This window comes from Ambystoma mexicanum, chromosome 5q, assembly GCF_040938575.1.
Source record: "Ambystoma mexicanum isolate Mex_15411 chromosome 5q, UKY_AmexF1_1, whole genome shotgun sequence".
Lineage (NCBI taxonomy): Eukaryota > Metazoa > Chordata > Amphibia > Caudata > Ambystomatidae > Ambystoma > Ambystoma mexicanum.
The window spans coordinates 348,455,712-348,481,080 of NC_090933.1; the positions used below are offsets into that span (position 1 = coordinate 348,455,712).

The 25,369-nt window shown below is 48.6% G+C and overlaps 1 protein-coding gene across 3 annotated transcripts in view; it reads right to left on the bottom strand.

Moving 5' to 3' along the window:
* Positions 1-25,369, bottom strand: part of SEH1L (SEH1 like nucleoporin) — a 937,063-nt gene that overhangs the window by 278,269 nt on the left and 633,425 nt on the right. For all 3 annotated transcript variants that reach the window (XM_069620827.1, XM_069620825.1, XM_069620826.1), the window contains one exon: positions 20,450-20,607. In XM_069620827.1, the coding sequence (XP_069476928.1) occupies positions 20,450-20,607 (158 nt within the window). The remainder of the gene's footprint in view (positions 1-20,449; positions 20,608-25,369) is intronic.

Sequence of the window (25,369 nt, forward strand, 5' to 3'; positions counted from 1 at the left end):
GACCCCATGGATGGAGCGACCTCCAAGGACTTAGAAGCCCACTCAGGTTGGCTGGATCTGGGAGAATCACCCAGGGCCGAGGTGTTGAGCCACGCCGCCAACCGGACGTGTCGATCCTTCATTGTGAGCTTTGTGAACCCATGGCAGATCTCAAACTTCTTTATGTGGCGGGTGTAGACAATACAGGCACTGGGAATGCTTGTCATCCGAAAAAACATTCCGCAAACCGCAACCCGCAGCTGGTGCAAAGATTAAAGAGGGAAGCTCCGCCCTTCTCTTCGACATGATCCGGCGCAGTGTAGGTCTGAAGACTTCTGCACAGTTCCAAGAAGAACACTATGATTTCTGCCCTTGAGGGTCCATGAAAGATGCTGAAAAATGGGTCCCCGTTAATCGGAAGGATGAACTATTGAGCACAAGCACGCGATTGACCGAAAAATAGAATTCTCTAGTACAAAAAGTGAAAAATGCAGAAAAGCTCGAAGAGCAAAACGCGAGGACCCCCAAAATTTAAATGTGCATTAAAAATCTGAAGATGGCTGCCAGAGGAGTGGCTTAGGTACAGGGCAGTCATTGTCTGGGGGCAGTATGACCCAGAGCTCAGTGATTGGTTTATAGCCGAAAGACAGTTTAGAAACGAAACAAACTGTTTTTTCTAGTCTCGAGGATTCCCAGCCTGACGACAGGTAATGTTCATGAGCATGTGAATCCACGGCAGACCCCATGCTGGATAAATCTATTACTGTATGCACTGTTAAAAACAGCAGGTGCGCGTAATAACCGATAATACAATAACATGGTCTTTTCCCTTTCTAACGTTACTACAAATGTAACCACGAACAAACACAAAAGTGAAAGTGTCCTTTGAGGAGTATTCTCAAGTATCAAGCAGTCCGAGGTGTTCAAGTGTAAACGTCTAAAGCATTTAGAGTGATTCTGGTGTGTATATATAATAAATATATAATTTTATTCTAAGTGTAAGAATTTCTTTTATGTGCATGTCTAGCTAAGGTTCAGTGTACTTACCTACAACTCACATCTTCCACTTAAAATGCGCCCGACTGCTCTGCCCTTATACCAAGGATCTGAGTTAGTACAGACTGATACTAAGAGTTGGAGATCTACAAACCAATTGGACAGCTTACTAAAGTCTTACTACCAGTATGACGTTAGGAAAACTCCCCTAACAACCTCACTTTTGTAACCAGTAGCGTTGATCCTCATTCTAGCCTTCACTGCACCTACCATTGGCCTTATATCCGGTTTGGATAATTTGTGACCCAAATACTGCACTTATCTCATCCAGAACTTACACTTCTCTAAGGATATGGTCAAACCCGCCTCACACAAGCTCAAGACATTCCTCAACTTCTCATGTTCCGTCTGATCCTTTCCCCACACCAAAGTGACATCCTGATAACAGCGCATGCCAGTTAATCCACTAAACAACTTATATAACCCTCTGAAAGGCACTTGAAGCAGAGATCAGCCCAAATCGCATTCTCTTGCACCAATATAAACTGAACAGCATTATGAACATTGTCAGATCCACTGATGTTGGATGTAGTCGAATTTGGTGGTTTGCTGCCTTAAGATCAATTGTTGAAAACATACCAGCAACTCATTCATTTTAGGTAAACGAGACCGATCTAGAATTACATTCCTATTGAGCGCCCTTAAGTCAAAACAGTCGCACTCCCCCACTGGGGTTGCGCACCACCACAATGGGGCTATCCACTCCACAGCCTCTGCTTCTTCAATGATCTCTTCCTTTACCATACGCTTAAGCTCTTCCTCCATGTCCGACTTCAATGCCAATTGTCCTCGGTTTGGCCTTCACTGGTAAGGCATCCACCTTCAATTTAATGCAATGAATGAAACCCTTCAAGCATACTGTGACTTCCTCAAATACACCAGGGTACTATTCGAATCTCCTGTGTTCGTTGTTCCTCCTTCTCCCCTACAACCAGTTCCTGGGATTGATGATTCTGGGTCTAATTTAACACCCAATTCTCCTTATGTGCCCCAGCTAATAAAATTCATCCTTTACTCGTGACCCTCACCAGTCCTACTGCCTAGCAATCCTGTTTGAATCCAGCCTCAAACTCTCCCACAATGTTAATGGGAACTTTCTCATATGTGTGTGCCACTACTGTGGTTTCCTTTAAATTGCAACACCGAAACGTGCTTTGTCACTTACTCGTGTTCAACAATGTGTAATTGGCTCTGCTGTCAATTACCTTAGCGATGTCGTGACATCCCGACCAGACTTCACAGTTGCATATTTTTCTCCTCTGCCTGCAGCATCTTGCTAGATGTCCTTTTCTCACACTCTTAACAAATAATGGTTTGTGCACAACATTCTTTGTCATTGGCAAAATTGTCAGAATTTCCACACCAATAACACCTTTTCCCACTATTTCTCCCTTCACTCTTGATATTCATGCCAAACATCATCATGATCTGCAGTTTGGTCTTATCACTTGTTCTGCCCCTGTCTGAACTTGTCACTCTGCTTAACTTGGTTGGTTCCTTCTGTAACACTCTTTCACAGACTCTACTCCTAGCTCTTCTATACAGGTTGCCATGTGTTCAATACTTTTCATTGTCTCAATAGCTCTATCCAAACTGATGTCTCCCCACAACGCTTCACAAACTTTATGATTGCTACAACTTATGAGCTGATCTTTTAAATGCTCTTAAATGCTCTTCTCTGTAGTGTTCAAAACCACATTTAATGGCTAATCCTGCAAAGTTGTAATTAACTCTGACTAATTTTTTTTTGCCCTAGTGGCAAAATGAAATCGTGCTAGAATATTGTTTTCCTTGGTAATAAAGTGTTTATCGAGGCTAAACTCATCCTCCTCTTGACCCTCCTCCTGTCCGCATTCGTCGGAGGATGATTGAGCTTCCCCTGGATTATCAGCCCCTGGGGTAGGGGGTACGAGGCTGGGCACCGCTGATACTTTAGCCAGGAAGGCTCTTTTAAGTCTGTTGAAGGCATCAGCCGTCTCCTGGGGCTTCTCTGTATTCCCCGTGATATGGCCCGGGGTGGTAGAAGAGCGCTTCCGCTTCCGGGCGACTTTACTCACCCTAGTATAGTTCTGTAGAGGCTGTGAAAAGGAGGTTCCCTCACCTGGATCATTGTGTTCGCTAGCTCTGGTGCCCAATAATTCCTCTAGGACCATTAGTCTGACCAAGATGGGCTGGACCCCCTGTGCAACTGCTTTGACCAGAGACTCGCCCAAAACCTTTTTAAAACTTAGGGATAAGTCCATCTCCTCCTCCTGCAACTCTGCTTCCGGGTCACTGTAATCAGCCTAGTATTCCTCTGGTCTGTCTGAGGCCATGATTAATTCAATCAGAGAGGGGTTCTAGGTGTTGGGGGTAATGCAGCCACAGGCTCACAGGCTCTGTTAACGTGACCTGCCTTGTCACAATGCTGATGGGTCACTCGTTCCTGCTTGCAGTAATACCAAACTTTTTATTTATTTTTTATATGAGAGCCAAAAACGCCCTCAGCCTCTTTATATCTGCAGGAACGCTGCCAAAGTATGGAGAAAAAAGCTTGCGTACTTGCGGGAAACTTTGTGTTCGATCGGAGCTTTCTCCCTTTCCAACTGAGATCCGAAACGCTCCTGCGCATGCGCGCTCTCTATATATTGCGTCATTGCGAACGCACTTCCTCTCGGGCCTCGGATTCTGGCGCGAATACTATGCGCATTCTCGGATTGAAGATAATGCTGCCCCAAGTGCGAGTGAGATGGCACGCGGGCCGCGTTATGTAAAATAATGTTTTATTAAGTAAAGGTTGCATGTAAATTTGTCACATCCTTTCACGACTTGCGCTGGAATTTAACGCTGCGTGCTGTGTAAAGCATATGAACGCTTTGCTATCTTCAGGTTTACATATCAAACAAATGAGCGCACTGAACAGATGAATGAAATCATAAGGTACTTAGCTGTTGAAAAGCAGCCAAAAAAGAAGAGGAAAGTACCTACACTGACAGACACTTATAATGGGGAAGGAGCCCTCATTGGTTCACAGGATAGAGGCTGGGACTACTGGCCAGGAGAAGGATCATGGGACACGTAGGATCACCTCCACTGTCAGTCATGTTGTTTTGTTTATTTGTTTTTAAGCCAGTTGGGCTTGTGTAAAAAAAAAAAAATTGGTATACTAAAAAGGAAAGATTTAAAATGCTATTAAGCAGATTAAAGGAGAATAAGCATAATGCTCGCCTCTGTGTCTTTAATATAATCAAGACTTCCTGCGCTATCCGCATGGGCAATCTTCATTCTCCTGAGCAAGTATCACGGCTCACGAAAGGCCTATTGCCTTTGAGCCCTCTGGAGGTGGTTGAATCTCGCATCTAACGCACTGAGAAGTATGGACTTCACCTTTGAGTCCCAGTTGCTAGGCAACATTTCTATGCACCGGCATGCCTACACAAAGTAACATGCTTTGCATAATGGGCGCTGCGTCTTGACCGACTGGCTCACCTTGTGCCCTTTGGTACTACCTGACTCACTAGTCGGCCTGTCACCAGCACAGCGAACTCCACCTGAAGCCCTCCTTTGTGGGAGTCACGCTGGTGCTCAGGCAACAACCAACGACTGGCTGCTGTGTGATAATCTGGGTTGCTGTCAATGTTGTCTGACCCGGGGCAGAGGCACGTGACCGTCACTTCCAGTTCTAGTTAGAATTATGCCTCCCCGTAAGGCTACACAGACATCTGAATAGTTCATTGCAGTCCTTTATTTTTTAGATGCTCCAATAGAGCAGCCCCAGTTCCTCCTTCCCTCCTCTCGTCTCCTTTTCAAATCATAACTCTTCTTCATTATACATTGTCTTCCTTTCTGGTTCCATCTTTATGGGCTGTTCTAACGTTCCATATAAATATTTAACAGAATGGTCTTTCATCACTAAATCAGAGATAAAAACAGGGATATGAGTGACTAAGTGCGAACTGAAATAGGCAAAACTTAGAAAGGCTTCCTTGAAAAACAGCACAATGCAGGGATGTGCGTCTATGGTTACCCATGGTATTTCATCGATTATATAATCCCCGACATTCTGTGAAATATGCAAATTGGGTATGGCTCTAGAGGAAGAGGACTGGAATAATAAACACACAGACACATTTCAACAATGTGGGTACACCTAGGTGAAGTCCACGCAAAACCACTCTAGAGAACCGATTACGCTCCCATAAAATTGAAAAGGACCCTGGAAATTACAGGTTCGCAAGATGGAACAGATCAGAGGAGTGGAGCATGTTGCCCACCTGGGTGAGTTGCTGTGAATCAACTATGATGTGATCAGGGTAGCTCTATGATAATGGGTGTTATGGACTAACCAGTGGAGCTTCCCTGGTAGGGAGCCATGACAGCACAGTTGCAGAGGCGAGTGGCTGCCAGCAGCCGCTGGCCATGGCAGAGAGAGGTAGAACGACAATGACTAAGTATTCCGTTGGCAGGCGTGACAGGATGGTTGAGAGTGGTGATCTGGGCAAACCGGGATAACGAACGACCAAGTAATGAATGACCAAGGGCTTGGCCGGCACCCCGGAAGGAGCTGAACAGTGCCAGGGGAAAAGGGGCCCACACTAGCTTACCAGGAGGTCCTGGGTCGGGCATCATGAAGGGCGCTGCATGCTGCAGAAACCAAGGAGGTGGCGCGGCAGGGCAAACTCGGAGTCAGTGTCGCCGAATGGGAGGTGGTTGGCCACAGCTGTGGGTGTCGGCGCTACACCACTCCTGAACACCTGGGGAATGTGGTGGGAAAAGGGAGTGTAAAAAAAGGGGCTAGTCGTACAAGGTAGATTCACTGGTTATCGTTGTTGCAGGAAGGTGCTAAGGAAGGAGACTCAATCTAGTACATGTGGGCCTACTGAGGACAGAGACCAACCGCAGGAGTAGAGACTCAGCAGGGAAGAGGCAAAACTCCAGGCATTTCTTTTTCTTTTTTTTATTGTTGCATTTTTAGTTTGCAAAAAACCTTACACAACATATTAAAATATGCATAGCCACATAGAAAGAATCAATTGGATCACCTAGGAGTCCTTGGAATGAAACCCAATTCTTGTTGTCTGCCCCAGCCATGTTGGCGGAGGGCTCCGTTTTGGCCAACTTAACCAGGGGGGGGGTGCCGAATCCAAAACTGCCCCCCCCCCCCGCCGCTTAAAATTCTGGCCTCCTGTTGGTGGCCCGATTAAAATCCCAAAGGCAGGGTGACATACAGCTATGGACTCCCCGAGATGGCTGATCCGCGTTCATCCCAATCCCCCATCCAGATTCCGCAGCGGCTTCGGACTCCGCCCCGGATTATCAGACCTTGAGATTTGTCTCACTCAATGTTAAAGGGCTGAATTCCCCCGGCAAACGTAAATCCATTATGCAGAGACTGCAAGATGAAGACGCCGCAGTGGTCCTACTACAAGAGACTCATCTATTGCCACCAGATTTTGGCTGACTACTATCCAGACTTATCCCACTTCAATTCTTAGCCTCTGGTGGCACCAAGAAAGGGGGAACAGCAGTTCTCTTTGTAAAAGGGTTGGACCCTCAGATTTTGGAAACTAAACTATGCCCGGCGGGCGATATGTTGCAGTCAAATGTCTCCTACTAGGACATTTATACACAATCATCTCTGTATATGCTCCCAACGATGGACAAACCGCCTTCTAGGACTCATTGGGCACTACTCTCTCCCCCTTCACAGAGGGCCAGATTGTACTCGTCGGAGACTTCAAAGGGGTCCCAGACCCCGTAAGGGACAAATCGCACCTTCCTTCCTTCCTTCCTCCAGAGACTTCAATATTGTGCTTGGTCTTTTATGCCTACTCAGAATCCTAGAGGTGGTGGACTCCTGAGAGAAACTTTTCTTTCTATTCCTATGTACACAGGACCTTTTCAAAGATCGATCTCCTCCTGACATCCCCACAACTATTAACCTACGTCAACAGGGTGTTCATTGGTACAAGGACCCTATCCAACCATGCTCCGATAACTCTGGAGCTCCGAGCATGTCAACCAACTCCTATCCCGCCACGCAGATGGTCCCTATACGACCCAATACTCAACGAAATGCTGCTGAGAGATACAATTGCTGCAACAATTCAGACCTTCTTTAGGGAAAATCCAAGCGCAGATACCTCCCCAGCAAACACCTCGGACGCTATGAAAGCCGTGGTTTGAGGGGAACTGATTGCGCAGGGTGCAGCATACCATAAAGGTAAACGACAGGCCCGCCTGGCTCTTGAGGAGGAACTCCGGGAAGCAGAAAAACATAAACAAAAAGGCTGGTCTCCAAAGACGCAACAAGCCATCCGCATTACTCGAAAGAGACTAGAAGCTCATTACGCTGAACATACAGCACATCTTCTGGCTAAGACCAGGCAGTTTTATTACGCCAAGAACAACAAAGCAAATAAATTGCTTGTGGCTAAATTAGTTCAGGCTAAGAGGAGCAACGTAATCCTCGGACTGCGAGACCAACAGGGCGTGATACAATATGCTGAGTCAGAAAAGCAGTGGTTAGCGGCAGCCCACCTAGCTCAGGTGATGACCGCACCTCCACAAGACCAAAAGGAACAAAAGGAATACCTACAGAAGGCAGCGCTTCCCCAACTGAAGGCCTCGGTCCGAGACAGCTTAGATGCTCCAATCACAGGTGAGGCGGTTGAAGATGCCATCAAATCTCTTAAACCACAAGCTCCTGGCCCGGACGGATACTCTACCAGATTCTACAAGATATTTCTCTGGTGGTCCTCTTCAACTCCCTTAGGGAATCGGGTACTGTAGCCCCCCCCCCTCCATGCAGGAGTCAATCACTATTCTTCTACCCAAACCGGGGAGAGATCCAAGAGACCTGGCTTCTTATAGACCAATTGCCCTACTAAAACATAGATGCCAATATCTATTGCAAAATCCTTGCTAACCGTCTATCACCGATTCTGCCCGACATAATTCACCCTGATCAAACCAGCTTTATTAAAAATAGATCCACAGGGGATAATATTCGTAAAGCCTTAAATTTGGTAGATCTCACCTCTCAAGACTCTCGGAAATTGGTATTGATGGCTTTTGATGCTACGAAGGCATTTGATAGAGTGGACTGGACCTTTATGGCCCACACTCTTGAGTCATTTCGCTTTGGACCAGTGTTTCAGAAGATGGTCCAGGCCAATCACTGGTCCCCGAATACTCTCCTTAGAATTAATGGCTCTCTCTCTAGCCCAATCCCCCTAACCTGCGGGACTAGGCAGGGATGCCCCCTGTCTCTTCTACTGTTTGCGCTAGTTAAGGAACCCTTCGCCCAAACAATCAGGCTGAATGACAGCATTAAGGGTCTCCAGATTGGCCCCTTCCAATACAAAATAGCCCTATATACGGACGATGTTTTACTCACCATTTCGGAAGCTAACTCCTCGCTAAGGCATGCCCTTACGGAAATAGATAATTATGGGAGGGTCACAGGCTTCTCTATCAATTTCGATAAATCGGTAGCCATGGGAAGTGGCTTGACCCCTGAGGAACGAGAATCTCTGGCCCCGTTATGCCCTATCCAAAGGGAAGAGAAGGCGATTCCATACTTACAGGGTCCAGATCCTCGCAAACCCAAAGGAAATATATTGTGTCAATTTCCCCCCGCTCTTCAAAGAGCTGGAGTTGGATTGGAAGAGAAGGGCATCGCAAGAAAGCTTGTTAATCGGGCGTATCGCAGCTTGTAAAATTAACCTCCTCCCCATGTTTCTTTATGCCTGCACTTCCTTACCCGTCGCCATCCCGCCACCCGCACTCCATGGTCTACAGAGGAAAATGCTCTGGTTCATTTGAAGGGGCAAGAGGGCCAGGATTCCCCTGAAAACAAGGTTAGGTAACACAAGGCTGTGTGGACTGGGAGTCCCTGACCTACAGAGCTATCAGGTGGCGGCGCAGTTAGCGCATACCCACGCTTGGCTCATGTCCTCTGGCCGCCCTGGATGGGTAGAACTGGAGCAATCCCATTTACCCCTTCCCCTACGCTTCCTTCCACATATCTCGTCCCCACTGCGGAGACAATGGAACAACCTATTAGCCACGAAACGCACTCTGTGCGTCTGGGATAGGGCCTTGAGGCGCAAGGGGATCCCGAGGGGTCTTGGTCTTTTCTCCCCAGTTTTCTATAACCTGGCATTTTCACCCGGAGTTTGTACCCAGAACTTCAGAAACTGCAGGGGGTCTCGACACTCTAGACCAACTCTTTATGAGGGGCCTCCCCCCGCACCCTTGAACAATGTAAGGAAACCTTTCAGCTTGAGGAAACGGATAGGTTCTCCTATATCCAACTCCGCCACTGGTGTTCTCACTGCAAACTCTTCAACCAGCAACACGTACCCCCACACTCCCCTCGAATTGACCCTAAAAGAACTCCCGGCTCGGGGAAGGATTTCTACTTTGTACAAACGCTTCCTGTGTGACTTTCTTACCTCAAAAGCTATGTATGGCGCAATGGGAAGCAGACCTGGAACATCCCGTCGAGGACCAAACCAGGGTAGATATATGGTCATGGACACTCTCATCGTCCTGCTGCATCACTAACAGGGAGTGCGCATACAAACTCCTGCTACGCTGGTATTATCCCCACCATAGGGTGCATCATATGAACTGGGCGCTAGACCCCGCCTGCTGGAGACTTTGCAGTCAGCCAGGTTCCTTCTTTCACATGTGGTGGGTATGTCCGAAGGTAGAACTGTTCTGGAAGCAATGCTTAGCCACCAACGAAAGCATCACCCAAGTAATTATCCTGTTGGAACCTGAACCTATTCTCCAAGGGGTCTCCGGTCGCAGGGGGCTACCCGAGATCCGGGAAAAGGGTCAAACTACTGACCCAGTGTCTTCTGGCAGCGAGAATTGTGATCGCTCGCTCCTGGAAGTCTGTTGAAGGACCTCTCATGCCCTTATGGTGGGGAGAGATGTGGGATATCCCGATTGCAGAGAAGGTAAAGGCAGCCAGAGAAGGACTTTTAAACCGTTTCCAAAACATCTGGGCTCCTTTCCTGGATTACGACAGGAAATTCCTGGCTCTAATTTATAAACCCCAGGGAGCCAGGAGGGTCCTGGACACCGAGAAGGCTCCCCAGGGGGTAGAGGGGACAGAGATGGAGGCGGAGGACGCGATCGGCTGAAACTCTGACTTTTGTTGGCAGACTGGGGTGGGGAGGGAGGGCTAGGTCCTTGGGGGAGGTGGGTGGCGAGAAGGGATCGCCAAATGATAATATGTATGGTTGAAAGATATTTTGAGGTCACCCTGCTTTGGTTTAAAATACACATGGTCAAAAAAAAAAATCAATCCATTCACAATTAAGAATAATAATTACGTCAAGATAAACATGTCATCATAATTTCATCAGACATTATAAAAAGGCAAGGTCGAAATATCTTAAGTTACACAAACCATACTTCAATAAAACATTCTCTCTAGAACATCTCTTAAAATGCCAAATTATTTTTTTCCAGTTCTGTTACAACCCGTTGTAAAAAGGCATTTAATGCCAAAATCAGGGCAATATTAAACCCCCACATACATCTACTCCAGAAAAGGTTCATTGAAAACTCTGAATTTTTATCAAATCTGTCTTTAAAGCTCTCGAGGCGCACAGACTCAAAGTAAGGACAGACAAGCACTAAATGCCTCAGTGTCTCTTGGGAATGTGTAACCTCACAAAATCGACACCGAAACTCCAGAAGACCAGACCCTAGCGTATCTTTATTAAACCAGTAGCGTGGCTCCCAGAGTCGGTATCTGATTGAGCCTAAATCGCATATAGCTCGTTCTTCCCCTCTAGCAAGGGAGCTTCTGGAGATAATGTGGCAGACATTCTCTTGCATGCCCATAATTAGAATATTCTTTATAGGTGAAATAGGTATTTAAACGGTCAACAATCTCGACCCAATCTGCCCTAAGAAAAGTCCTATTCACTTTCCCAGGACATTGAATAAGATAATCTATGGTTAAACCAAGGGAGAGCAAAATCAAGTTCATTCTAGCGCAGAACTTTTTCATAGAAAGAACCGAGTCAGTACTCATAACGTCTTCTAGTGTTTCATACAAAGTATTTTTCGGGGATCACTTATTTTCCTAAAAGAGGAAAGTTGTTTCCAGAGATACCTTGCTTTAAGAGATAGAAGGCAGAGCTCATGACGTATAACTGCGTTGGGCACAGCCAGGGATAAGCCCAATATCTCTTTCCATAGTTTTCCTTGTATAATGTTAAGGTTAAGGCTCATATCATGAGTGCATAAATCCAGACTGTAGAGCAGAATGGGTTCACATTTGGCAAGATAGTAAAGCCTAATCGAGAGGAGAGAGATTCTACATACCTTTTGATTCAGAAATTTCATTTGAGACTTAAGCTTATTAGCTTTCTTTTGGAGACTCAGTTTCCATGATTCCAAACTAACCCTGTACGAGAGGTTATACCCCAAATAGGTGACTGCCTGGACCTGGTTCACTAATTCATGACCCATAACCCACTTATAGGTTTGGGTCTTTTTTCTTTTGAAAAATACCAGTATCTGAGAATTTCCTCCTAAGGCCACCAAGAGGATAAAACCATCTGCAAAGGCCATCCACTCGATTCCAATCCTCACCAACCTGGCCAGAACGATGGAAGGTCCCTGCCACTCTCCCTCCACATCGCACATGTACAGGTTGAAGAGAATGGGAGCCAGTGAACAGCCCTGCTTAACCCCAACGTGTGTAGCAATCTCCTGGGACAAAGTCCCCTCCTTAGGACCCTTATGGTAGTATTAGTATGGAGAAGGGCAAGAAGCTGGACGATCTTATGTGCGATGTTCATGGCTAGCAGCTTGGACCACAATCTAGATCTAATAACGCCCTCAAAAGCATTAGAGAGGTCCAATGATGCCAAAAAATACATCTCCTATATTGTACAGATGTACCAAATCTCTTAAATGAGCCAAGACTGTTGCATTCAAGTTGGTTCCCAACTCTTCCCTAAAACCTACTTGAAATGTACTTACCAGTAGATTATGCCTGACACGATTGAGATCTCTTAAAAGCAGGATGGCAAAAACGTTACTAGTCGCATCAACAAGCGCTATCGGTCTGTAGTTATTAGTTGCTAATACATAGCCTTTTGTGTATAGGCACGATGATGGTTTGAACCCAAGAGGCCGGAATAGTGTGGGTCTCAAAAATGTTATTAAATATGGGTTTCAAAAGATAAGCCCACAACTCTGGGTCCTGCTTGATGACGAAAGGAGGTATGCCATCGGGGACAGGGGCCCTGAAGGGCTTAAGTTTATGGATAGCCCAAAATATACCCATGGTCCCAAGTACATTCTCCGACCACAGGTTATCCCAAATCAGAGCCACACTTGTACCAATTTGGATGGCAATGCAAATTTATTCGTATAATAAACAATCCAAGTTTCAGCTTTGATAGGACAGTCTAAACTACTGTTGGAAGGATCTAACATCCTATTAATAGTGGACCAAAATTTGCCATCCATACCCTTGCAGCGATTTTTCATCATGTTCTGATGAGTAGTCGGGTAATGATCCATCCTTAGGGATTTTATCAGGTTTTTATGTCCAAGAATGATTTTTCTTTTTTAGGACCCGAAACTCAGTCATCGTTAAAGCCTGTTTAAGAGCCACCAAATCCCTGAATTTGGCTATTTTAGAATTCAGTATTTTAGTGTCTCACCTAAAACTCTCCAGTTTCTGGGTGGAGTTGCCTCCTACTTTACTAATCTTATAGGCACAGACGAGTAAGGTATTATGGTAGAAATTCCCCATACCTAAATTGGAACTAACCCCCCACACCCTCCATATCAGGTTGAACAGCATTCATTAAATGATCCGTTAGGAGCAAGTTAAACCTTCTAATGGTGTTTCTATTCCAAATTGACCAATCTTTCTCGATTTCCCCACTGAGAGCCCTATAAGATCTGGCATGGCATAAGAGTCCCTATGAGCCAGAGTCAAGACGAAAGCCAATGGAATGTGGTCCCCTAGATCAGTAAGAATATGAGTCAGATTACCACAGGCTTGTTTCCATCAATTGGGCACATAAAATGTTTTTATTTAAAAAAAAACAAAATCAATCCTAGAGCTGTGAGAACCCCTCTGCCAAGTAGGTTTATCTGCTTCAGAATCAGAAGGATGGTCCAGCATCCCCAAATCCCACCCCTCCAGGAAAGTATCCCACCGTATTCCCAGTTTATGATTGGGGTGTAAAATCCTAGGGGTAGCCCCATGTCGTGCCATAGGGTTCCATCAGCACAGAATGAATTAAAATCTCCTCCCAACACTATACGTTTCCCAAAACCCTCCTTACACCATTCCCCCAAGATCTTGTTTAGGCTCTCCTCCACATTTTCAAAGGTTACCTTCACCGGATTCCAGGCTTTGGGTTCAGGGTAGTGTGAGCTGAACAGCGCCTGTATTTTGAATAAAAGGAGCGGTTAAGAGAAAGAAAATCCTGCCTACCGAGTGTTATTTCATACCAATTGGTGACAATGGGTAAATATAGTTTTCTAGATTGGCTTTGCTTTGCAATTTGGCGGGTGGGAAAATGGTAGAGGCGGAGTTGAGGATGCCAAAAAGAAGTTCATGCTAAGACAAACAGCAGAGCATTTGACTCAATGCCTTGTTATACCTCCTATAACACCATTGTGGCTCTTCCAAATCCTCCACATCCTTTGGGAAATGGAGTAAATCACCTATTTGGCCAACAGAAACATTCAATGCAACATGATACACCTTAACTTAAAATATGTTGAAAGAAACCAAACATGTGCCTCTAGACTCGGGTCCTTACAACATTTTGTGTGAAATAGAAGTCTGCCTATGTGCAAAAATAAACACAAAAAGGTGGTGAAAGAATCAGAATGGAACAAGTTACTTACCTGTAACTGTTGTTCTCCAGCATGGGTCTGGCATGGATTCACATGCTCATGAATATTCCCCGTCGTCAAGCTGGGAATCCTCGGTAAAGAAAAAACCAGTATCAGTTTCGTTTCTGATCTGTCTTTCGTAGTAATAACCAATCACTGGTCTCTGCGTCATACTGACCACAGCCAATGACTGCCCTCTACCTAAGCACCGCCTCTGGCAGCCATCTTCAGATTTGGAAGCACCTGAAGTGGCAGTATGACCAAGTGAAGAGCCGCAGAGGGGTAGGAGGGAGGGTTCGCATGTGAATCCATGCCAGACCCATGCTGGAGAAGGAACAAGTTACTTACCTGTAACTGTTGTTCTCCAGCATGGGTCTGGCATGGATTCACATGCTCATGAATAAAGAATACATAGCAGTACACACATGCACAACCACGGGAGGTGGCAAAGGCTCAACATTAAGCATTACATCAAACTCAACATTAAGCATCTTACCTCCTCACCGGGCTCACCTCAGGCGAACAGGTTGCGCAGCACTGCTTGGCCGACCCTGGACTCCTCCCTGGAATCCCGATCGACGCAGTAGAATTTCGTGAAGGTGTGCGTCGACCTCCACGTAGCAGCCCTGCATATGTCCAGCAGGGGCACACCAGAAAGGAACGCCGTGGTAGCTGCGATCGCTCTGGTGGAATGGGCTCTCGGACGGCCAGGCAGCGGTCGGTTTGCCAACCGATGACAGTACATGATACAGCCGGAGAGCCATCTGGAAATGGAAGCCTTCGAGAGAGCCTTCCCCTGATTGACAGGTCCAAAATTCACAAAGAGTTGTGACGTCTTCCGAAAACACTTCGTGCGGTCCACGTAGAACTTCAGCACTCTAGCCACATCCAGCGAGTGCAAAGTCCTCTCAGCCGGCGACGAAGGCAACGGGAAGAACACAGGCAACACCAAGGGTTCGTTGAGATGGAAGTCCGACGGTACCTTGGGCATGAAGGAGGGGTGCGTCCTGAGCACTACCCTCGTGTCGTAAAAAGTCAAGTACGGGGCCTTGCAGGAAAGGGCCTGTATCTCTCCCACCCGTCGTGCAGAGGTGATGGCCACAAGAAACGCTGTTTTCCACGACAGAAACTTCAACGGGGCCGAGTGCAGAGGCTCGAACGGAGGTCCCATGAGCTTGGTCAGCACCACGTTGAGCTCCCACACCGGGAACGATCTGAACAGTCCCTTCATGAACTCTTTCACCAGACGATGAGACCACAAGGACGTCCGGCCCGTGGTTCTGGTGTATCGGGAGATCGCAGCAAGCTGAATCTTGATGGACGCGTGTGCCAGTCCAGCTTTGGCCAGCGTCAGCAGGTACGGCAGTACCTGGGGAGCCGTAATCCGTAGAGGGTTAATCTTCTGTGCGTGGCACCAGACAGAGAACCTCTTCCATTTGTGTCCGTAGCATTTAAGAGTCGAGGACGCCCTGGCCTTTGCAAGAACCTCTCTGCAGTCGGCCGGTATGTCGTATCCTCCAAACTCTAGCGCTGCAGGAGCCAGGCCTGCAAGTTCAGCGATTTCGGGTCGTGGTGGAGGATGGCGCCTCCTTCCCTGGAGAGTAGATCCGCGTCCACCGGCAGCTTGATTGGCGGGGACGCTGACAAGTCCAGAAGGTCCGGGAACCATATCTGCCTCGGCCACGCAGGTGCGACGAGGATCATCCTGCACTGTGACCTCTTGAGCTGGTTGACGAGCCGGGTTAGCAGTGGCAAAGGAAGGAACGCGTAGAGGAACAGGCCCTCCCAGGGGAACGAGAAAGCATCGCCCATGCTCCTCGCCTGGGGAAACCTGCTGGCGAACCTCCGGCACTTGGAGTTCGTCGCCGTCGCGAACAGGTCGATCTGGGGTGTGCCCCACCGTCGGAAGAGGCGATCCACTAGATCCTGCCGTAGTTCCCACTCGTGGCACGAGCGCAGCTCCCTGCTGAGTGAGTAGGCAATGGTGTTTTTTATCCCTGGCAGATGAAACGGCACCAGAAACATCCTTTGGGCGACGGCCCAATGCCACAGGTCCTGCGCCTCCTTGGACAGTGCTGGGGACCTGGTTCCGCCCTGTTTCCTGATGTAAAACATGGTGGTGGTGTTGTCGGTGAAGATCCTCACCACCTTGCCCTTGAGGGACGGAAGGAAGGACCTGAGGGCCCAGAACACTGCACGGAGCTCCAGGACGTTGATATGGAGGGCCCAGAACACTGCACGGAGCTCCAGGACGTTGATATGGAGGGACTTCTCCGTCGGGAGCCAAAGGCCTCTTGCGTGCAGATTTTCGGTGTGCGCTCCCCACCCTTCCAGGGAGGCATCCGTGGTCACTGTCTCCTGGTGGTCTGGGGTCTGGAAGTCCATGCCCGTCGTCAGATGCGCGCGGGTGACCCACCACCGGACCGCTCGGCGGAAACTCTCGTCGAGTGTGATCCTCTCCTCGAAGCCGCCCGTCGTTTGGATCCAGCGCGCGTCCAGGAACTCCTGCAACGGGCGCATCCGGAGCCTGCACATGGGAATGAGGTAGATGCAAGAAGACATCATTCTGAGGAGGGACTTGATGGACCTCACCTTGGCCGCGTCGGAAACCAACATCCGCTGTACCTTGCCCAGGATGGACCTGGTACTTTCCTCCGACGGGGAGGCCAGAAAGGACACTGTGTCGAGCTTCGCTCCCAGAAACAGTGCGTTTTGCACGGGTACCAGGTGGGACTTGGCGTAGTTCACGGAGAATCCCAGGTCCGTGAGAAGTTGGACGGTCCTTGCCGTGTGCTCCACGGCGAGCTCCCTCGTCTTGGCTCGGATAAGCCAGTCGTCCAGGTAGGGGTAGATGTGGATCCCCTCGCGGCACAGCTGCGCCGCCACCGGTGCGAGGCACTTGGTGAATACCCTGGGTGCCGACCGTAGTCCGAAGGGGAGGGCTTTGAACTGGTAGTGACGCCCTTGGACCACAAACCTGAGGAATTTTCGGTGCCCCTTTAGGATGGGAATATGGAAGTAGGCATCCTCTAAATCCAACGACGACAGGAAGTCTCCTTCCTCCAGCTGACCCAGGACGTGCTAGAGGGTGACCATCCGGAACTTCTGCGCCTTGATGAACTTGTTCAGACGTCGCAGGTCTAGGATGGGGCGCCATCCTCCCGTCTTCTTCTTCACGAGGAAGTATCTCGAGTAAACTCCGGAGCCCCGAAGCCTCTTTGGGACAAGTTCGATGGCGCCCTTCCTGAGCATCGCCTTTACCTCCAGGAGAAGCTGAGGGAGGTGAAGCTCTTTCCTGGCCACGGGGGGGACGCGCGGGCACCTTCTTAGAAACTTGAGCGCGTGGCCCCGGGCTAAGGCGTCCAGCACCCAACGGTCGGTGGAGATGGACTCCCACACGCTGACGAAGCTCGCCAGCCGGCCTCCCACCGGGGTGCTTCGGCGGGGGCCCGACCCCACGGCCGGTTCAATCCTGTTTCGACGAGGCTTTGCCGCCTTGACCTCCTTGGCGACGACGGCAGGGTCCGCCAGACTTGCCTCGTCCTCTGTAGGCCTCCTGAGACAAGCGGGCCGCTTGACGGTAGGTGGAGAAACCGCCGCCAGAACCTTTGGAGGCGCCCTTGCCTCCGCTGCTCCGAAAGGGCGTCCGTCGTTGCTGCAGAACCCCAAGGGCCCGGGCCGTCTCAGTGTCCGCTTTAATGGCCTGAAGGGAATCGTCCACTGTTTTCCCAAACAGGTTGTTCCCATCGAACGGCATGTCCAGGACTCTGGTCTGTACGTCTTGACGGAAGTCCGTAGCCTTGAGCCATCCACGCCGCCTAAGGCACACGCCGTTGCCCAACTGTCGAAACCCAGTGTCGGCGATGTCCGTCGCAATAGTGATGGCGTGGTCCGACGCCACCTCACCTTCCTGTAGGATCTCCAGGGCATCCGCCCTCTTGTCGTCCGGTAGGAAGTCCAGCAGGGGAGCCAGTTTGTACCATAGCTCCCTGTCGTAGCGGGCCACGATAGCCAAGGCGTTGGCCGCTTTAATCGTCGTCGCTGCAGACGAGATGACCCTGCGTCCCATAGCGTCCAATTTCGCCGTCCGGTGGGGAAGTCGATGTGGAGGCCGCACCCCCCCCCCCGCTTTCTTCCTGGCCGCCGCGGAGACGACGGAGTTCGGGGTAGGCTGCGCCCGGAGGCACAGGGGGGCCGCGTCCGGGACCCGGTACTTCTTCTCGTACCGGTCTCTTCTAGCTGGCGTCGTGGAAGAGTTCTTGAGGAGGGCGAGGCCCTCATCCCAAATGTTGTCCAGTAGAGGCACCGCGAGGACCGTCTTCCTCTTGGCCTCGCGCCGTTGATAAAGGAATCCTTCCTTTTTCTTCTCCTCAGGGCAGAGTTGGAAAAGCTCGGTTGCCCTGGCGATCATGGAGTGGAACGATCCAATCTCGTCGGGCGGAGAAGCCCTGGTGGGAGGTGACGACGGCAGATCCTCGTCGTATACCTCGTCGTCCGTACCCGTCGCTGCCGTGTCAGTCCCCGTATCATCCCCTCGGGTGGACGGGGAGGAGGGCTGGACGGTCGCGACGGCTGAAAAGGAGGTGGAGGGTGAATCCTTCTTTTCTTGGGCGGGGGAACACCCGAAGGTCCCGGTTCAGGATCCCCCGACGGGAGAGGTTCCTCCGTCGGCAACGGTAGTCTCGTCCTTATCTCTGAGCATAAGGACTGTATAGCCAACAAAATGGCCGCCGAGTTGTCTTGCGGCGCTGGCAGAGGGGAATCCGACGGGCGATCAGGGGCCCCGTCGGCACCCTCGACGATGTCGTCGTCACCTGCGTCGGGATCCATCCCGACGGGCCGGTCTTCATCCACGCCAAGGCCGTGGCTTAAGACCTCGATCAGCTCTTCCTCCGAGGTTGGAGCCGAATCTACGACGACGCCCTGCCCCCCCTTTTCCTTCCCCGCCGGGGATTTCACGGGGGTCCTATCGATGGGCACAAAAGAGGACTCCCTCCGAGGTGGTAGGGAGACTCTGAGCCCCGAGATCGCCACCACTGGTGTAGCCTCCACAGGCTGAGCCAGGGCCGCCGCGACAGTATCGATAGAGGGCTTGGCCGGATGGATTAAGGCCTTCACCACCTTAGGTGCGCTCACCGCCTTATCCTTGAGGGGGGACATTGCCTCGCTCCCCCTCCGATGGGGCCTTCGAGCTCGACCGGGGCCTCTCCAGGAGCCTCGCCGGGTGCTCGCCCTTCCTCTTACCCGACCCAGAGCGTTGGCTCGTGGCTGAAGGTGCCGGGGAGGGTGCGCCCTGCCTGGCGCCCGTAGAGCCCGACCGTTCGGCGCTCCCGGTGCCAGCGGACTCACGGTGCTTGGCCTTGTGTTGGACCCCCGTCGCCGGGGCGTCCTCAAAGGTCTTAGAAGACCGCTCGGATTTCTTCCTCTTCTTCTCGCCTGACGGGCTCTTCCCTTCCAGCCAGTTGGCGAGGCGTTGATGGCGGTCCTTCATGGTCCGCTCTGACATATTGCCGCAAAACGCACAGTCCTTCTCCACGTGCGTCTTGTCCTCATGTAAGCAGTAGAGACAAAAGGAGTGTTCATCCTCCTTAAAGACGTTCTGCAGCTGGCACCCAAGGCAGACCCTGAACAGCTTTCCGGGCGTCGAGCTTCCCTTCTCCAGGGCCATGTCCGGGCCTGAGAAGCTTCTGGAGTCCTCCAAAAACGTAGCTCGACGAAATCTTCACCCTTGAGGGGCGCAGACGAATCCGACACGGGTCCCCGTTGATCGGATGGAGAGTCGGTGGAGCTTGAGGCTCTTTTGACTGAAGTTTTTGAGAAAAAACGTGAAAAAAATAGCACTAACGCTCGAGAGCAATAGCACGAGGATCCCAACACATGAACGTGCGGTAAAAATCTGAAGATGGCTGCCAGAGGCGGTGCTTAGGTAGAGGGCAGTCATTGGCTGTGGTCAGTATGACGCAGAGACCAGTGATTGGTTATTACTACGAAAGACAGATCAGAAACTAAACTGATACTGGGTTTTTCTTTACCGAGGATTCCCAGCCTGACGACGGGGAATATTCATGAGCATGTGAATCCATGCCAGACCCCATGCTGGAGAAGCATATTAACCATAGCCCTTATTAAAACACTTGGGCCAAGAACTGGGGTGGGGACTGGTGCTGGTTGCAGTTATACGGTATTTTCTTCAGAAATGTTCATGTATCAGCATGACAAACCGTAATAAAACAGATAGTGTGATTTGCATGAATTCAATGAGTTGTCCATCTTTGTTCCACAGTGATGGGTCACAAGCATTTTTTAAACTGTTGGGCGTACACACATTCTGGGGTCCTGTAACTCTTTTCCCAAAATAAGCCAACCCATGTGTGTCACGTCAAAAATGGCATCTAATAGATGAAAGCAAGCACTTACCAAATGTACAAATCACTCACACTTTCCATAATTCAAAACATGCCTTTTTTCAATGCCAAAAACAAGGAAGAGAAATTCAAACAGAGATATTGCAGTACTGAATGGAAGGATCATTTGCTACCTTTCCAAAGTCTCACGCAGCCATCATCTCCAGAAGATGCAAGAACTGTACCAGTGATATTCCAGCTTACACGCCAAACCTGGGAGTTGTGATTATCAAACTGAGCTACTGTTTGAATTTCAAACTTTGTTGTGCCGCCAGATGAAGTCATCTCTCGCCTGTGCCAAAAATAAACAGTTTTCAGTGTTTACACTGTTCAATCAACACATGCTACATTTTAAAAAAACTTCAGAAATAGGTTTGTGCTGTGAGACAACATGGTCAACTGTGAGTGACAGCACTATATTTCCTATTTGCACACAAACTGGTGCCCAAAATGTGTTCATGAGGAGTACTAAATTACTTGGGGTTGGGGGACGTGAATACCATAAAGGTCCCCCATGTTCCTTCGCGACAGGGTATGCTATGAGACTTCTCCAAAGCTTAGGTTTAAAGGGTGTGCATGACGTTCCTAAACCTTGAAAAAAGTGCAATCCCTAACATTTGTTTAGCCCACGTTGCGGCAGAAGTCGTTAAACAATCAAGTCTAACTCTAGGAGGGGAGTGGGGTAGACAAGTATACAGGAGGATACCCAGTGCTACTCTGAGTTGAATGTACAGACCAATAAAAAATTCAAGTAGGTTGCTGATGCAGGTGTAAGGAAGGCATGGTATCAACATTAATACAGACACAAGTGACCACAGTTCAAGGGTGTTTATTAAACTTTCGCAAGGGTGTGATAAACGCCCATCTAAACATAAATCTGCAGATGGGAGCAAGCTACGATCATCAAATAATAATAATCCAGTCCTAGTGGAGTCTTGTCAAAATAAAAGCACCTATACTAAAAAAATAAATATAGCCATTCCTTACAGATAATTTACAAATCGTGTGGGGTAGTGTTGATGGAAGAAGTGTTCACAAAATGTCAGGATGTTCTGGCCGTTGGCTTCCCTTCCCCATGTTTTGAGTATGGGGCAAGACGGTTCACCCAAGCAAAGCATACACTCTGGCTTCTGCGGAACTAGGATACAGTTCCATTACCAGCATCAGGAACTTGTGTCCAAGTCTCTATTTCTTAAAAGGTCTCTTGAGTCAGAGGGCCTGATGTACACAAAAAACAAGATGCACAAGTTGTTTTCCTTTTACAAGTATTCAATTTGGGTCCTCACCCTGTATGCCCCTCTTCCAGGCTCAGATTCCCTTATTACAATGTTCAGAGAATATTCTCTCTCGGGTGACTCACGGTTCACCCCGGATCCCCCTCAGTCGGGCACAGATCCCTTTCAATTTTCCAATTAGTCTCCTACAGCCAGGCTCCGACCAATTGCAGTATGCATTAAACCATCAAAGACATTCGAACGTGCACAGGGTTTAGCTTGACACTGTGCATGACCACTTCGATCTCAAGATTTCCTTATTCTCCCACCATCAGTTGGATACCCAACAGAGACTTTCGAATGAGCACCCATGTGGCGCCGGGCCACTGTCAACAGTATCTTTTCTTGGCCTCTCAAAGTTCAGTCACTCGTTTGGTTTACAATTATATTCACGTCACTCGTCACATACGTCTCACACACTGTTCCCTTAAATATCATAAAATGTTGCCGCTTGCTTCTTTCAAAACACAGGCTGGTTTGGTATCAGTCTCTCCAACTCACCGGCTGTGCTTTCTTTACTGACAGTGCTTTGTTGTAGGAGCCAAGGACAGTACCACAACTCCTGCCCGCCTTGCTTATCGACGCAGAAGAGCCCCAGGTACCTCCGACACACTGCGCAGGTTTGATCAACTTTAGTTCCTGGTCTTAGGTTTCTTACTTTCAAAGGCTCACAAAAGTAACGGTATTTAGAGGTAAAGGGCACTTCCCTCCTTCCAACCCCTTCTGGTCTCGCCGTCTTTCTCCTCGTATTAAACTGCCATCTTGGAACTGCGGTTTCCTCGTGTGTTTTGCCTTGCTCAGAGTGTGCTTTCGTGCTCCACCTTTTATCCGCGTGGGGGAAGTGTGACGGCAGTCGGGTGTGCTTATTGATTAGTAATTGCTTGTCCTTGCCTGACCGTTTTATTGGGACATGTCGGGCATACGGCTATGGTGTTATGCCGTTGTCGCTCACGGTGAGCTGTCTGTGAGAAAGTGTTTGTGTCAGGAAAGACGAGGGGGGGGGTTGAATTCCTAGGTATCCTATTTGATAGGATCGGGAAAAGGTGTTACAGGGAAGGGGGATACCGCGTCTCACCATCCGGTGTCCCACTTCACTCACCGAAGACCCCTCATCCTGGTGATCCTCCCGCACTGGTGCACTCCCAGGAACTGGATACAAAAGCGATCGCCGTGTCCTGGCCATCTGGATGACAGATCCCGGGGACTATTGGGTGAGACACCTTCAGGCTTCTGACAAAGGGTACAAGTAAATAAATAATTGAGGTTCTGAAAGTTTATAAAAGTAAAGAGCATGGTTTGGAGTTCTTTACATTTTGAAGGTAGGGTAAACTTCAAGGTCGATGGTTAAATGGGGTCTTAGGGTACCAAGTTTCATAGGGCGGCCCGGGTGTATCATAGGCCCTGTATTTCGCTGAAGCTGAACCAGGGTCCAATCTCATGTAGGAAATCATGGAAAAAAGAAAAGCTTATTGGCAAAGCGAGTTACCGATCCAGATGCTGCACGTTCACAAAGCTAAACAGTGAGGCACTATTTTAGAGATAGGACCTTGCATTGAGACCACACCGGTGCCTTCCTTAAGATGAGTTAAATAAGGGGCTGTCACAGCCGGGTGTCTAGCAATTTCCAAACACAGACAGTAGATGCTGCAGGTCCTCTTAAGAGAACAGGAAGTCACAAGCAGTAATTCCTATGCTCTAATTGTCCACAAGTGAGTCCAGTGCAGTTAAAGATCTTCAAGCAGGAGGAACCGCTTTGGAGCCACTAGAGACACATGTATTCTTTTTATCTTGTATTGATTTTATAATTAAAATAATGAACATAGCACAACATGTTAAAACATTCACAACAAAAGAAATAGGATTGTGGGAGTGCCGGAAAAACAGAAGGAATTAACAATGTATTTGTAGAGTATGAAATGGTAACACTAAAAAAGAAACTCGAAAACAAACGTCGACAGGGAGTGTTTAGTAATACTATCCCTAGTGGGACGTGTACTGTACCCATGGTCCTTCACGCGTTGAGGTCCCTCAGATTGTTTCTGACATGAGGTTGCATGAAGTGTAGAACGAGTACAGATGTTATGTTAAAGGTACTTATATAGCACATCATCACCAACGGAATTGGTCCCCAGGCGCTCTGGCGGATCAGTAAACGAGAAGGTGGGATGGGTTAGTAAAGTGAAGAGGGAGTAGGATAGTGAGAGGAGTGGTGTACTGTTGGCAGCTTCTACTCTGTAGACACCGGGTGCTGAGCTTTGATGCGAGTATTGTATCGGTGTCAGTCCCCGTGTGCTGTTGGTGAGGCTTATGTGTTGTTGCAGTGTGGTGAAGTGCGTGCAGCTTACTGTGCGACAGATGGTTGTGTGAGTTTTTTTTTTTTTTTTTAGAGGAGTATGCAAGGAGTTTGAGTTTATATTGGTTAGTGGGTTACCTGACATTTAACATGCAAGCATTCACAGTTCTGTCTAAGTGTAGCACTCGCTAACCTTCACAATCCTACCTAGGTACAGCGCAGGCTAATGTTCTCAATTCTAAGTGTGGCACATGTGATAAAGTAGAAACAGTGATGGCTCAGAAAACATCTATGCGCCTTCTACTCCTGTAGGGGAGGAAGGGTGGGCGCATGTGAATCTAAGCAGATACAAGCACCAGAAATACAATTACGATGAGTAATGTATCCCTTCTGAAGCTTGTGGATCTGCTTGGATCACATGTTCTGCATAGATTAGCAAGCAGTATCTGGAGAAGGAGGTGGGAAGTTAGAAGGTCCCGCATCAAAGAGATGTTTCAGGACCGCTTGTCTCACCTGTGAATCTGCTTTAGAGTGTGTCAATGCAGTCATGCTGTGTGAACGTATGGATGAAACTCCAAGTAGCAGCCTTGCAAATGGTGTCTAGAGGGACGTTTGCAATGAAAGCTAAGGTAGCTCCTGTACCTCTGTTAGCGTGCCCTAGGGGTGAAAGGTAAGACTTTCTTGAATGGCAAATAGAGCTGTATGTACTAGACAATCCATATGGAGATGGCGTTCTTTCATATGTGCTCGCCCTCTCTACAGGGTGCTATGGAAAGAGTTGGTCTGTTTTCCTTAGAGGTTTTGTTTTGTTCACATAGTAGAAGATCGCCCTGCGTACAAGTGTATGGAGGCCTCTTTCTGCTGAGTTTGATGGATTTTGAAACAAGGTAGAAGTTCTATGGATTGGTTTACATGGTACTCTGAAATGTACTTTGGTGAGAACCTAGGATGTGTTTGGAGGACAACCTTGTCCTTGTGTATAATGAAAAAGGGGTCTTGTACGGACAAAGTCTTTGGCTCACTGACTCGTCTTATGGAGACAATAGCTACTAGGAATGCAGTCTTGTAAGATTTTTTAGGCTGTCCTTGTGCAAAGGGCGGACCCATGAGCTTGGAGAGCACAACATTGAGATCCCAACTCGAAAGAGGGTTGGAAATTGGGGGTTTGGGGGATTTGCCTCTTTACCCCCTCCATGAATGCCTTACTGACAGGGACTTTCCACCAGGACACTTTATTCTGTGAGGTGGTGTAAGCAGACAGGGCCGCCAGATGCACCTTTATGGAATTAAAACGAGGCCAGAGTCTAGTAAGTAAAGCATGGAGTGTAGAATGTTAGCTGAAGAACATTCTAATGGGTTTAGTGATTGCGAGTTGCACCATATCACAAATCTCTTCCACTTATTAAAATAGCAGTGCCTGGTGTTGGGTTTTCAAGCCTCTTTAAGGATATCCATACACCTTTGTGGAAGATTTAAGTGGCCAAACT